At 44.2% G+C, this 16087-nt stretch overlaps 1 protein-coding gene across 1 annotated transcript; it reads right to left on the bottom strand.

Annotated features, from left to right (window-relative positions):
• Positions 1 to 1063: 1063 nt before the first annotated feature.
• On the bottom strand, positions 1064 to 9398 carry LOC135810483 (uncharacterized). Its single transcript, XM_065323973.1, has 6 exons — positions 9078 to 9398; positions 8093 to 8242; positions 7075 to 7230; positions 5791 to 6621; positions 4628 to 4658; positions 1064 to 1074 (listed from the first exon to the last, which is right to left on the bottom strand). Exons 1-6 carry the CDS (start codon positions 9396 to 9398, stop codon positions 1064 to 1066), a joined length of 1500 nt encoding a protein of 499 aa, XP_065180045.1.
• Positions 9399 to 16087: the final 6689 nt, after the last annotated feature.

The raw sequence follows: 16087 nt of genomic DNA, 5'->3' as shown, positions 1-16087 counted from the left end.
ATGCCCCCCGGATTTGATGGGCGATGAAAGAACGAACTTAGAAAAAGCAATGAACCCCTTCTCGGCATTGCAACGCTTTTTGATTGTATTAGAATCGTTTATTGTTGTATTGAAAGCATTTCGCAAATTGCTTTGGGGTTTGGCGATCAATCATAGTGTCACGCGGGGAGAAATGTAATGTTACAGATCATGTAGAGTACAGTTAGCTGTGTGCGTAGTGTGTGCGTGCACAAGTAAAAAAATACCTGCAGGTCTACATAAACATGCGAGCGTAAGCGCCTCGAGCTCGGGGTTGTGTCTAAGCATCTAATAATATTCTAAGCTTGACTACATTATAAAAGGTGTGAATAGTTTAATTAAATAATTACTACAATGCCATGACAGTGCAGGGTATTGGTGAAAACTCCGAAGCCTTTTTAAAATTAATTATTATTTAGCTCAGAGATTTCCTAGTGACTGGCACGCTTGATCGTGACAAGCATACGTACAGTGATGATACGCAATCATTTTGCCCCGATTTCACAGCTGTAGTGTAAGGGACACTTTGGGTTGAGAATATCCGCCATTCCCGCAACTCATTCAAAGCTTCAGAATACCCGAGCCGTGCCCTCCACTCCAGCCTGTACCACATGTGCGTTGTGATTCGGTAGTGCCGCACACAGCCTTCCAGAGCCAACAAGTAATTAGTTAGTTCATTTCGCTGTTGAGTGTTGTCGTTGCTTCTATCAGTCTGTTAGCTCGGTCTGAACCTACCCTGCCGTGGGTAAATGATGTCAATTGTGCAACAATTGACTGGAATACAGGAACACTTCAAAAGCCCTCCAGCTTAGCCAATGCCAGCCAATGGACTGTTCCCTTGCTATACCCTTGATTGTCTATCCAAGTATTGGCCTCATCTTTATTACACCAGTCGGACTCAGCGAGACTGGACTGCGCCAGTACTACATGATTGTATAACAGTGGCTCAAGCGTGCGTTCATTCATCCTGGATCGCAATCCAAGAGCTACATTGTATATGTGGGTGCTTCAACATTTACCAGCAGCTGGCGGACTATTTACCCACCTACTTGGTACCTTTTGAGAAACATACAACACAATAACACAAAAGACAATCGCTTATCATAATGGAAACGAGTTATGAAGCAATTATCCACGACTGTAACAAGATAATAAGAAGGCGGTTGAATGTCTGAGTAACATGTCAGTTTTGTGCCCTGTTACATGTAATTGTTATCGCACTTTCTGACTGCTTAGTATCTTGTTACAGTCGTGGATAATTGCTTCATTTTTTTAACGTGAAGCAGTGATAACGCCATAATTGCCCCGAAGTAACACGTTACAGTGTTTCTAGATACGACAGGACTGTAATAACAACGTTCCTACATACATAATAACAGCGTTCCTACATACACAATAACAACGTTCCTACATACATAATAACAACGTTCCTACATACATAATAACAGCGTTCCTACATACATAATAACAACGTTCCTACATACATAATAACAACGTTCCTACATACATAATAACAACTTTCCTACATACATAATAACAGCGTTCCTACATACATAATAACAACGTTCCTACATACATAATAACAACGTTCCTACATACATAATAACAACGTTCCTACATACATAATAACAACGTTCCTACATACATAATAACAACGTTCCTACATACATAATAACAACGTTCCTACATACATTTACTCTACTAGTACAATGTACATTTGTGTAGACGCCTGCGCTGCAAGACTGTAAAGTTTTTTTAACAGTTTATACCAGGGAGTAGTAAAATACATTGTATTTTACTACTCCCTGGCTTATATACCGGTACATGTACTACCGGTAGTTGGCCGGAGCAACACTACGAGTGCGACTCGTGTTGTACAGTCATGTAGACTTCTACGTATTGTTCGGTTTTGTTCAAACTGACATGCCTCTCACATAATGCTATGGAGCACCGTGGGTGGCATTTGTGCGCAATGACCGCTGCATTGTAGGGGCTGGGGACAGTAGGTGATGCACGCGTTTTGCCCGCTGCCAGACAAGCTCAAGTCGCATTGTGCCGATTCCCACATGGGCTGACAATTGACATGATTGTGATGACAGTTCTCACAAACTCTTATTCTTCCCGGGTCTACTTCGGAGTCTTCCAGAATGAAATACGTGAGCAATGGTCACTGGGGCTGTGCGTTGTAACTAACTCTGTTACATGTACTTATGGTGGGCGGACATCGACCATCCACGTTCCGTATCTACCCTGCAATACATGTACGTGCGGAGCATATTGGTTGCCGTGGGGTGAAGAAACACACACCTAATCCTGGACCAGTCGTCCAGGCACCCAAGTCTCCACCGACCGGTCCGTCTAGCCAAGCGAGTGAGTAGGTTGGGTTCGAGCATTGCTATTCTTTTTCGGCTGTGCAATGAGCATTGAGCTCAGTACCACAAGTCCTCCTACTGTCCTAGATCACGCTCTCAACGTGACGGAGAATGTGGCTGTCGACGTTTTCAAACCTTTGCAAGGACTTGGTGAACAAGCTCTAGTCCTGTCGCTAACTGTTGTCAGTCTAGATTTCCCTGCGGCCAGAGAATGTGCAAAATGCCACCACTACCTGTGCCGAAGTGTGGTGTTGCCACGCGACAGGACCCAACCTCACATGTGATACATTCTAAACATGTGAATCGCAATGGGTGCGTTCACCTAACTATTTGCTAGACACCACGTGACCAGGTTTTCAGAGGACAACCGATATTATACATGACTGTATAGTAAGTTAGTTGTTGGAATGCGGAGATGACGGACCGCGTCATGCAATCCACCGCAAGTCTTTGGTATCGTTCTCATCATCACGCGTCCGAGCTGTGCAGTGAGCAAGCAACCCTTACCTGTCTCCCCGAAGCATTCCCTCCACCAGCACTATCAATGATTATAATTATGCTCTCTACACCATGTACACTGATGGCACACAAGCCCCTTGACTTTCGGAATTGCTGAGTCTGTTTTATTTCCTTGTTTCCTCTACCGGTACATGTGTACATGTACTGGGTACCTTTTTCCCTTTCTCGACGACATGAACATGAACATGAACTTTCTTCGAGTAGAAGATCCCCTCCACAGGCCAAGAACCTCTGGGTTATCCCTATATTAAAAGCACAATAAAATAAAATAACAAACTCTACAATGTCATAAAATGTACAATCATCATTATACATGTACATGTACATGTATAATGATTACTAGTATGTACACGTCATGTACATGTACAATGTACATGTACATGTAGGTAAGGAAGCTAATCGAGGTTGCTTTTCCTTACTATGTAACAACATTCCAGTTTAATACCTGGAAAGTCTAGTGTTCCGGAACTACGCACGATGTGCTGGGGAAAACTACCATCAAGTTCGCACTGCAGCACTTCGAAGTTCGCCTTCGGGAGTCGCGACTACAGTAGAGTAGGTGGACTAGCCTCATGATTTAAAAGTAGGATCATACTGAGAGTGGGGATCGTGGAGATCGATGTTTTTGGAGTTCATCAACGTTGAAGTACACGGTGGGGTAATGGCTCTATGGAATTTTTACTGGCTCTGTCCATTGGACATTGAGCACTGTAAGCAGCCTAGGGACTTTAGACAACTGTCTAACCTCCGGGTTATGTACTCTTGCTAATACCCACAATAAAGGGAGAACGTTGCAAGAAGAGGAAGAAAATTATTGTGCATGGACTTGGTCGGAGGACAACCAATGTACTTGTACGTTGCTGGAGTGAGGAGATGAAAGCATTATATTCCACCCTGAAGTGCCATGCAATATGTTTTGGTTTCAACTCACGAATGGCCTATAACTTAAAATTCCATTGCTTGTTTCGAATCCACCCCAGCAGCACCCCAACACCGCGAGTCCTGTAGTCAAAAGTTGCCTCATATCCATTTTGAGATTACAGATGTTGTTATTTTACGTGTTCGTTAGCCCTATCAAACACATCGGACATCGCAAAGGGTACCATAGCATTAGAAATACAATGGAATTTGATGTTAGGCATCTGGCATGCTTAAAAATACCCATGGCGACATGTGTGGACGTGTACAGAGGAATGCACAAGCACTGCAGTAATACATGTACATGTACGCATGAAGGTTATTAGCAGGAGAAGCAGACAAACATTATTCTAGTCAGATTTTGCATCATCTGTCGCTATTTCTAAATGCAAGTTGTTTTCAAATTGTATGCATATACATGATGTATCTGCAGCTGAACATAATATGGCACAGGCAGGACTAAATAGTGTATACAAGTACATGTACTCTTTTTGTCCAAACGGACCTGCGATAAATCAATTTAGCGAATAATATAAGGCTGTACTGATCTGGTCTGGTATGGTTGTTGACACATGCGTGACATACATGTACATGTAGATGTACGATGTACATGTATTTTTCAAGCATAGCAATATGGAAGAGACAAGAATGTATCTCGCACGTTCATTGTGTACTTGCACACAGTGTAGCTCCACAAACTGGACGAGCTGTGGCAGTAAGAGCTAGTGACTGTTCTGCATGGTCTCCTGCGGGAAAGTTGCTTGAAATGCTGAAGGTGATTGTGCGCTCAGCTAATGTACATGTAGATCCTGATGGTGTCACCTTCATATTCTGTGTCAGAATGAACGAAAGAGCATCTCTGGTTATCTCAAAAGAGTACGGTACATTTAACTTTACAGTTGATTCATTCACCAGACGGTGGACGATTGAAATGTGACTACCGGTAGTAGCAACACTATCATACTTGTCGATCTTCCTTATTGGCGTCTCCCCATCGTGGGATAAAAGAAAAAAAATGTGAGAAACAATGTATGTACTATGATCATTTTCAAACATTATACAATGTAGGAGGTGAAGGATACTTGAAGGCAGATTTAACGTGTGCAATAATAATGCACACAAGAACACCTTTTCATGACATAGGCTGACAATTTGGTGCTAGGACTGGGACTGGGAGCCTAATCTCCATCTAAAAAAATACTTCAGTAATTTAATATTTGTAGAAGAGAAAAGGACATATGGATACGAGTTAAGAGTAACTCTCCATCACTGTAACATGATACTATATACAGTCAGAAAGTGCAATAACTAGGCACAAAACTGACAGAGTACTGAAACATTCGACGTCCTGACACCTAGCTTCAACACATCTCCGTAGCGCTAACCGACAGCCTTCCAACTTGGAAGGTTCAAGGTTATGGAAAGACCAAAGAGGGGAAGAGGTTTTCGTTGCGCTTGCCTTCCCCTCTTTGGTCTTTCCATAACCCTTGAACCTTCCAAGTTGGAAGGCTGTCGGTTAGCGCTACGGAGATGTGTTGAAGCTAGGTGTCAGGACGTCGAATGTTTCAGTACTCTGTCAGTTTTGTACCTAGTTATTGCACTTTCTGACTGTATATAGTATCATGTTACAGTGATGGAGAGTTACACTTAACTCGTATCCATATGTCCTTTTCTCTTCTACATTTATTTATGGCTCAACATCCGAGTTTCTAATTTAATATTGTTTGATCTACATTGTATTTCATAACATTACCTTCTCGCTCTATGGAAGTATTTATCTAGCTATAGCAAGTACACTCTGCATCCAATCTATCTCCTAATGATAAACCCTTCCTTTGGCCATATCTTTGTGCCAGTCTCAGGAATATTTCAATGTGTACTACTAAAGCAAACATCGACACGACCCTTGATTCCCAGCAAGTTAAACATTACTATAGGCTTAGGACCTCGGTTTCTCACTCACCGCTACTAGACTGCTGGATACTCGTTTGAAGTTTGAAGAATCCGCTGGACTTGATCCCGTTTCCCTGTGTATAGTTAGGGTGAAATTCTGCCCAGAATTCCCGACTCCATGCAGCCACTTGGATCGCTGGAGATTTGTATGTATATTCGTCATGAGGCACCATGAGATAGTTGAGTCGTTGGTGCTGTTGCTCAGAGATCCTGCGCATGTTTGAGTATGCCTGGGCCATTGGGCAGGAAGCATCATGTAGTGCTGACGTTGTGTGTGCACCATGCCTTCGAAGATACTTCTCGGCTTCCACAAGTAGTGAGTGAAGAGATTGCCACGAAGATAGGCCAGGCAATCCCTTGAAGACTCGGTGGTGCTCTCGATGGAACATGGAGATGCTTGAGAAGAAGAGGGGAACGGCAATTCCAGGTTTTGATATGTATGTCCAGATGGTGTGATATATCTGATACCGTTTGGATTCATCACTATGATGTCGTGCCAAATTTGTGACTTGCTTTGCAGTTGGTCAGTCAGCCTGATTGCACTGGACAAATCAGGAGCATCAGAGGTCGATGGCCTTCGTGCGATACTTTTGATACGCCTTCTCAGGGGCCGCTTGCCCTTCGAAGTCCTGGGTTCGTTGTTGAAGATCATTTGCGCCTGGCCAGAGTAACTGCGAGCTGCTCCATACGTCATCACTGCAATACTGCCGGCAGTGGTGGGTGATGATGTTGTGACAAACTCCCTCATGACATTGCCTGCTGCCACAAGGAAAGCGTCCGTCACATTCAGGGATGTGTCAACCAGAAATGTAGTGGCCTCTCCAAAGCATTCCCGAAGCACCTGTATGCCAGTTCAAACAACACGCCGAAACAAAGTTGAATAATTTTGGCCATTACGAAGGGAAATTGAATTAGTACAGTGAAACCTCGTTAAGAAGAACACTGATAAGACAAACTTTCGCTTTAGAAGAACTAGTGTTCATAGCTCTATTGGATAAATCAATGTGTATTCACTGGGTATAAAATATGGGGGGGGGGGGGGAGAACTCCTGTTATTACGAACAAATATCATCGGTCCCTTGGTGTTCGTCCTAAAGAGGTTTGACTGTACATGGAAACGGCACTAAATATATACATACAGCCAAACTGCTGAGTGTGATGTAGAGGAATTGCAGCCTGTAGGATCCTACATAGTGGAACTCGAACTCAGAATCTTCTATCGATCCTCTGTGATAATGGCCAGGTCGCCAATTCCTGCACGCCCACTTTTGAGAATCCACCCACTGCTACTTACCCTGATTGTGGTACGTGGACGAAAGGTTCCCTGAGGCTTCGATGTGGTGTTGATCAGAGCGTCCAGGTCAGGATGATTGCTGAACGGGAAAACTGGTCCTTCTTCATTGGCGCTATTAGCCAGAGATGACTCAGTCTCTTCATTCTCGACCAGTGGCTGCATACATGTAGTCGCAGTGAAACAAAAAAGACCTCTGACTTTCCCTTGCATACCTCTTGTGTACATTGTACATGTAATGCGCTCTGCCCACGGTCATTTGAGCCCTATAGCAGGTCAATACCCTGTATAAAGGCTAGGGTCCGGCGGATTCTGCCGGCAGAAAAATTGGCAGAATTCGGTACTTTTTCTGGTAAGTTTCATGCATGTTTGGTATGTTGATAAAAAAATGGAGCAGAATTCGAGGAATTGCCCGCCATAAGGTTTGTATGGTTCTGCCAAATTTCACTGCTTTTCGAGCAGAATCTGCCACCTTTTTTCCAGCAGAATCCGCCGGTGCACTGTCTCTGTGAAACTTCGTTGTACAATGTAATTCTGGTGAAGTACAAGTACATGTACAAGGAGACTGCAACGACATCACATGATCACATCCAATGCTTTACACATACCGGTAATATACCTATAAACACGTCTATAGACTATTGTAAAGAAAAAAAGGACCAAGAAACGAGTCCATGAACACATCTCCCGGATATCATGCAGCGGCAGTTCAAACTACTAGTACTAGTACTAGGCTTTACACGCATGCATTGCCTGGTACTGGCCCCATGATATTATGATACTGATGGCTAATGCATCGACTTAGCACCATGCGAGGACTGATGGAGGTGGTGAGAATGAGAGCTCTGTTCCAGAATAACTTTGCAGCTTAGAGAGCGTGTGTGGGCAGGTGTGTATTTACCGCTATATTGCCAGGTGTGTATTTACCGCCATATTGCCAGGTGTGTATTTACCACCATATGAATCAACCATAATGCTACTGATCACGGTAAACTAACAAAGTAACATGCTGTGTACTTACATCGTTGTCCTGGATGATGTCATTTGCAATGGGACTCAGGATGTTTGTAGCAGATCCTCCATTCACGGGAGGTCTTGAGCTGCTCACTGGCAATCCCCAGCGTAGCTTGGCTAGACCAGCCAGGAAGGTGCGCTCTGAATCGCAGTGTGGCTGCATTGCATTCAGATGCCGGTGCCAGCACCAATGGAGACGACATCCCGACATGTGCGACCAAAACCAGAAGAAACAGGGTTTGTATAAGATATAAATATTATGATGTATGGCGTATGTCCAGACAGTCGCAAAAGCTTTTAAAATCTACTTTAAACAAAATAAAAAATAAAATATATGCGCATTTTCAGCCAGAAGTTTGTTTCGTAACGGCAGATCACCATTCAGCACGGAATGTGCCGGACACGCGAATCAACCATCTACATGACTGTATAAACGTTGGTAGTTCGTTGACCATTATTCAGGTCGAACGCAGAAAGGTTACCTGATAAAATAACGTGATGCATACTTCGAGTAGTCATCAACACGCTCAGTAGGAAGCACGCAGCTCCAGTCCTTACATGCACATTACGTGTAGGTCGATGGTCTGCAGCCCTGGGGGTTTGAGGTCAAGTAAGCGGTTTTATCCTACTACATAGTATTTACCATCGTAGCTAGATCGGCACACACTGGACAAGACAACTGATACGTGATATCAGTATAAGCTGTGACTACCCCAACGTTTCTTCACCGATGTGTCTACTGGTCCCTATCATTAATTGCCCCTCCTCCTTTCTACTTCTTTTCCCCTTTGTACATGTACATGTAACTCATGCAGTGACAAAGTAAACAGAGTTGTGTTTGACGTTGAAAAAACCGGCGTTTTACCCCGACGTTTCTACTCTAATATTTCTCCTCCGTCGTTCTAAGCAGCAAAGCGATCATCGGTAGACTGTCTACAGTAATAATGACATACATATACGTCATGTGCATGTAAAGGGAAATCTAAACTCACGTTGCAGCTGGTCACCAGTGAGAGTGGCACACGAAGAATCTGCCTCTCCAACGAATGGTTTCCACTCGCATGTTCAACCTCCTGTAGCTCAACATCCTGACCGTCACCGCATACACTACTTGTATCCGCAATCTTGCGTCCGGGTACTATGGTAACCGCATGGTGACCGAGATCCGATTCCCCGGCGCATTGGAGAGCCTGCTCCGGTAGGTTGTCGCGTGGCCAGTGGAAAGGCAGGAAAATTCTCACATCGTCAATGAAGGCGCGTTTTCCTGTTCCAGCGTAGAGGAGGCGAGACGAGCGACGGATCAAAGACACCATTCGTTTCAAATTTCCTACATGTTCGGCTTTGGGACAACCCTGCGGCGGTAGAAGGGTGTCAACTTCGTCCAAACTGTCGTCAAGCCTAATGTCAAACCTCAATCTCACTAGATCTTCTCCTCTTGATGGCGTTGCGTGTGCAATGGGGCACGTTATGGCATAGAGGGTGACCAGAAGCCAGGCGAACCACAAGGCTTCCTTTATCACAGGGAGTATCATGAATCCCTTCATTGTCTGAGCGTCTCGTCTTCGGACAGGCAGTGCTTGACGTTAGAACTCTAAACGTTTTCTGTTTCTAAAAGGCTTCTTACTTTCTTCCCGGCTTCTTTCAACTATTCCGGTATTTATACCCTTTTGTCTGAAAGGAAACAGTTTCACCTTACCTGAGTCATCAGCACCCACTACTGCATACACACACGCGCGCGCGCGCGCACACACACATACACACACACACACACACACACACATATACCATTTGATCTCCCAACACAATTCCCCTGTTGGTACAGCTAGAGTCGTAGAGAACGGGCAGCAGACGTGATGTTGCTGATATTGCTTCGAAGCAGCTAGGCTATTACCGTCTCCAACTCCACCCGAGCCGTGTAGGATTGGTTCCATGAAATAGTCTGAAATACAGACTGCGCCGCTATTGTATCCACGGCTGACGGTTGTGTCCGGAAATAGATTCAGGACGAAATTTCGGATACATGTACTGGTAGGAGCTGTGTTGGTGCGCATACATGTACATGACTGTACAATCTGCGCATGTACTAGTCCATTTCAGCGAGGCCTTATTATTACACCAGCTGCTTACATGTACATGTTCGTACTTTGACGTAGTGGTACTGTCATGTTCGTGTATGTGGTACATGCACGTGTACGTGTGGCTACTGCCTGACCGACGTTCATGCAATGATGCATGCCGCGCGGCGCGCGCGCACTTCATCAGAGTTCATGCATACTTTGCGGTGAACCAGCACGGTTTCAAAAACAATGGGGGGCTGGTGAGGGTAGTGTAGGAGTTGGTACTGGGTGTGCCAAGACAAGTAATGGAGCGCTTCGGGTTTATGAATAACATGATAGTGATACTGATTATCACATGTCATGATGAGGGACAGATGTCTGTCACTCAGCACGACATCGGTGATCGCCTTGCAAATTATTGCAATAAGTTACGTAATATTTGTTTGAAAGACCTTTGCACAGCAGGTAAGAACTTTTCCGCTTGCCTGTATGATATTGTGTTTTGTTCAAACTCTTACCTTTGTGAATACATTACGTCATCATGTACAATCAATTACATGTACATGTATGTACACTGTATGTCCATGACAGTCTGTTTACTGACACTGAAGCTTGACATACATCATTACATGTACAAAGTAGATCTACCTACATGTACCTGCGGAATTAGGAACAGCTGCAGGGAGAAAACTCTCGACGTCCCAGCCCAGATATTCCATCAGTCACAATCGCAGGAAATGGGCGTGTAGGGCACAAAAGACTCCGTTCTGGTCAAAGGTCACAGGAGGTGTGCATCGGTTGTTACTGCTTCCTGGTGATAGCAACTACATGTACATGTACATGACGATGATGATTGTAAAATGTAAGGTTAGCCGGGGGCTAGATACTCTACAATCATGTACACAATCATGTCCATGTATTTAGTGTAAAGAATTAGTATCTGGTCGGCTAGCCTTGTTATCTTGAACGTGTACATGTTTGAAAAAAACCCGCTACATGTTCAATATTGGCCACATGTGCACAGGTCATCGTGAGAAATAAAAGATTTCATACAGTAGAGTACATTCAGGTGGAATACTAATCTTGGTTTGTATTCCTTAGCTGCCATTATTCGTGACTCGATAATCAAGCAAGTCGAATGGGACTTCCTCTGCGTACGCCGAAGGGGGAGTGGATAGCATCAAGAAGTGTGATGTGCGACTGGAGATGAAAGAGTGTAGTGTTCTTCTAACCGGCGTCAGTCTCTTGGAATAAACATGACATACACACATGTGCTGTTTATCTCCATTCTAGTTCAATCAACGTGCTAATGCACTAGTACTAGTCTCTAGTCCACATGCAGGCAGCATAGCAGCGCAGTACTGCAGTGTCATAATAACATTTAATAATTATTTATGTCATGTCTGTGTTATCCATGCCATTGCAGCGTTGTGATGCTGATCATGTCAGTGATGAGTACTAGTATTATTCAACCACTAGTAAAATACAGGCCAAGAGGCAAGATTGCAAGAAGCTTTCCGGACCTCATATTATAAATAATAGCGGAGCGTGTGTGAACGACGGAGGGTGAAACCTGGGAACAGGGCATCAAATCATACAAATGCAGCTCAGACAGTTACCGTGAATAACAGTACTGACCAGCCTCAGCCTGTGTTGTATCGTCTACTACAGAGTACTACCAGTATACCAGTACAAGTATCCGTAGAAGTCATGTACCCTCAAACCAAACATACCAGGTACACGACACCAACGCACATTCCAAAGTCATAATAATTGTAGATGTACACGGTCTTTCCCTTGTAGTCGGGATGGATGTAGTGAAACCGACCGTGTCCCGTTACCTGATGAGGAAGGTAGGAACGTGGTGAAGGCAAACAAACTTGTCAAACACGAACTAGTGCTTACCTTATCATGGGTATGTCATAGAGGCGGACAAGTGGTGAGTGTGAAGCTTATGAGATAACATCTGGTTACAAAATTCCAATCATCTTCGCCCAGCCTAGCCATGCCCAGGCAGTAGAGTGGGTGTATCGGTCCCTTTCTACTTTACTTCATGTACTCAGGGCGTCACAGCGTGATTCCATAATAATAATAATAATAATATCCCAGAAATGGGCCAGAATCCCTGGCGACCCGTACCCTGCTATGCTGCATGATGCAATGACGGGGTCGACCAGACACTGACTGTGAAGTGTGATAGCATTGCATACTAGACTGCATAGTTCGGGCTTCAAATGGCTTGTACTTGTAGCTTGTAACTGTTTATCATATCAGTATCAGTATCACCATCAACTCCTATCCATTCCGCCGCCATTGTACATTGCAATACACTGATGTACATGTACATGATTGTATACTACGATTTTATGATGTTGCAATTGGTCCCCATACAGTTATGTTGATATTGAACCTACTTTCAGGAAAGTATTTGAATTATTGTATTTGATAGATTACTGTCCGCCATGTCATGGGTCAACCATCTCGGTGCGTACCTGTATTGAAAGGAAGGTGATTTTGGGGAAGTGACGGTATTCCATAAGGTGAAGTTGCTGTGTTAGTTGACCAGATGTCCAGACTCGAGTCGAGACACTCCCTCATTTCGTACTCGCGCCAGCTGTTCGCCTGCTCCACAATGACTCATGAATGAGCGTGCGCTGAATCGGACAGTCTTTTGCAAGTGATAAATCATGACAATCAAACTCACATATGGCGACTCAGTCACTGGATATCGTGTTTACTACTGACCTTGAACTGTTACTTACTAATACAGTACTATAGTGTAGTCCGTTCGCGAAGGGAAAGGAAAGAAAGAGATAATACCATTTGACGGGCAAGAGTTCAGTTGCTAAATCAAGCAGTACGCACCTCCAGCCTGGGATACATCCAGAGAGGATTTGCAGTACTACATGTATTTATTAAATCTTAAACCACTGATGACGGATAACGTAACACAGCTCTACCGACGCGCTCCTAGATCCTGACAATGCCTGCATCAACGCCGAAACCTAGAAGGAACAGTCCAAGGAGGTAGGAAGAGTCTCAATCTCAACTCCTGTAAAACACACGTCAGCAGTCGTGGAGTGGTTTTGTGGGATTCAGGGAAATTCCACAGGCTCATTCGTGTCACTTGAAAGGAGCACACACTTCAGCAGTTCAGGTTCTTCCACAGCCACATTTTCAAAGGTATTCACGAGGATACTTTCAAACCTTCTTTTCACGTAGATTACAGGCAAGAGCAAAGGAAGGAAAAAATGAACAAAATCACAGTCACCACTTCCGCTGCATAGCTCGCTGGGTATCCCATTGCTTTGTAAGTTGCTAATCCCTTCCCACTTTGTGTACGTGCTCTTCATTTTCTTTTTTCTCTTCTTCCGTGGTTGGTCTCACCCTCTCCTCAATTCAATTGGCTGTCTTGACATGCCACGAGGTGCAGAAATAAATATATAAATAAATAAATGAAATAAGTACAGCAGATACATGACATGTACATGTACATGTAGGTGATAGAACAGCGCAAAGGAGAAAAGCTAAAAACAACAAAAACAAAACGCGTTACCCATACCCACACACATACACATACATGTACATTGTACATGATTGTAGTGGTAGAAAGAATGACAAAAGATGGAAGAGAGGGGAATTGGCCTAACAAGCTCATTCGTCTGCTTCGATGTCGCCGAGCTTATGCCTAGTCATCATAATATCTCCTGCAGTAGGCTATAGCTTTTGCCGCGCGCACTCACACACAGCCATCACCCAGTTCAGCAGAAGGAGACGATTTTAAAAGCACTGCCCCAAGTCTTTAAAAGTTGGAAAAGATAAATCGTCGCTATCTCTACTAGTATAACGTTCATCACACGAGGTACTGCCACAGTGCTTCATCAAAACGCGAATCCCGGACAGCATTATCATAAAATTTTGCTTCCTCTGCATCACGAAGCAACAGGAAAATGGCAGCTCCAATGGCCAGGGCTACCTGTCAAGGCTTGAATCTGGGGGTAGGCATTGGCGGATAATGCTCGAAAGGTGGCAGATTCTGCTCGAAAAGCAGTGAAATTGGCAGAACCATACAAACCTTATGGCGGGCAATTCCTCGAATTCTGCTCCATTTCTTTATCCACATACCAAACATGCATGAAACTTACCAGAAAAAGTACCGAATTCTGCCAATTTTTCTGCCGGCATTATCTGCATATGCCTATCTGGGGCAGATGATTGCCGCTGAAAGCCAACGTTACACCTACACGATGTACGATTACAGAATACTAACTTAGTACACTCGAACGTCTCATATCCGGGCACCTTGGGACCGGGCACTGCCCGTATCTCAGATTTGCCCGTATCTCAGGATAACTCATCTACCATGTATCATATCATTTTTGAAGAGGTTTAATTTACACATATTGCACATGTTCAGGATACAAAAAGAATCCATTGGTTAAACTGTGTGGATTGTACAGGTTGGCAGTGACAAATAAGCACTTGCGCATACAAAAAAAAGTTCAAAACCCCTAAATTCGAAGCATTTTTTGCCATAGGAACCCAAGCTGAAGGTGCCCGGTAGAGAGACGTGCCCGTATCTGAGGCGTCCGGATAAGAGACGTTTGAGTGTACAAAGATAGTGTCATCTACATGTACATGTACATGTAGATGACACTATCTTTGTACATTGTACTGTAGTATGATTATGATAAGCTCGTGATTGGTCAGATTTTCGGGATCTTCTTGGCTCGGTACGCGGTAGACATGTACATGTATTATGACATTGTACTGGTTCATGCACATGCACAAGTAGTTGATGTATGACACGGCATGTGCATGCAGCTGGTTGTTTGATCTGGGAATTTGATTTTTATGCTGAAGACTGTGACATGGAAAACCCTACATACACCATCCTCATCTTCGCTGCAAACCTACTAGTAATTTCTCAATCAAATTTTCGGCCAGGACTTCCCCAGGAGCCATCATGAGGCCTAACATTGAGGGTGGTGTGTGCAGCCTGTAGGGTTTTCCATGTAATGAAGTGACCGCAGTGGAGCATGCACACTTTGCTTGCATATCAATAATATTAGGAAAAGACTAGGACAACCTAAACTAAAGTAAAGAGTAGCAAGGGATGTGCGGCACCTGTCTTGTTTTGGCTGCCTGGGCCTGGGGCTACACATTGCGAGGAATGGTGCCCAGAAAGCCACTGAGGCTAAGCATGAAGAAGTACATGTAGACTGTCTGTGCTGGGATTTGGGCACTGACTGCCGTTCTTGAACGTTTTCGTTCGCCATGGCATAAGCAGACAAAGTGTCCGGTGGTGGTGATGGTGGCGGACACGGAAGGCAAAAAGCAGTCGTCACACGATTCTGAGAAAGGAAGGAGTCACAGAAATTACTACCGGTATGTGTGTGTGTGTGGGGGGGGGGGGGGGGGTTATGTGTGTACGGTACATGAGTAGTTGCTTATTGAAATGATGGCGTGCTGCAGTCTATCTGGAACATAGTCATGTACTACAGGTAGCAGTCGGAACAAATAGCCTAGAGTGTACAGTGTATGATTATAATACAGGGATCAAGCCATCGTCTACAGATCTCATAAGAATGCCGGTACTGATTAATGAGGATCAACACTCAGCAGCACCTGTACACAAGCCTACATACAAGCCTACACACATGTACATGCAGGCTTGTATAATTATTATCATGTACATGTACATTCAACACACAGTCACAGGAATAACTTAGTGATACATGTACATGTATATCAGGCCTCTTTTACGGGCAAATTAACACAGTGCAGGAATAGTTCATGCAACTTTGCAAGTGCAGCATCTGATCTGCTGAGTTGTTTGTCTGGCTACAAATGCATGTAATTGTGGAGTCACGACACCGACATGAGATACCTGATGCCGTGATGGTGTCAGACACAGCACATGCACGGACAACACAACAACAAAG

This window comes from Sycon ciliatum, chromosome 2 (assembly GCF_964019385.1).
Source record: "Sycon ciliatum chromosome 2, ocSycCili1.1, whole genome shotgun sequence".
Taxonomy (NCBI): domain Eukaryota; kingdom Metazoa; phylum Porifera; class Calcarea; order Leucosolenida; family Sycettidae; genus Sycon; species Sycon ciliatum.
Note: the sequence above shows the minus strand (reverse complement) of the source record. Positions and strands in the feature narration are given on the sequence as shown.

Coding starts and splice junctions, on each gene's coding strand:
- LOC135810483 (XM_065323973.1), bottom strand. CDS start 9,398: ATGGTGTCTTTGATCCGTCGCTCGTCTCGCCTCCTCTACGCTGGAACA. Junction 6,622..7,074: donor GTCCACGTACCACAATCAGG/GTAAGTAGCAGT, acceptor ACTGGCATACAG/GTGCTTCGGGAATGCTTTGG. Junction 4,659..5,790: donor TATCCAGCAGTCTAGTAGCG/GTGAGTGAGAAA, acceptor ATTCTGACACAG/AATATGAAGGTGACACCATC.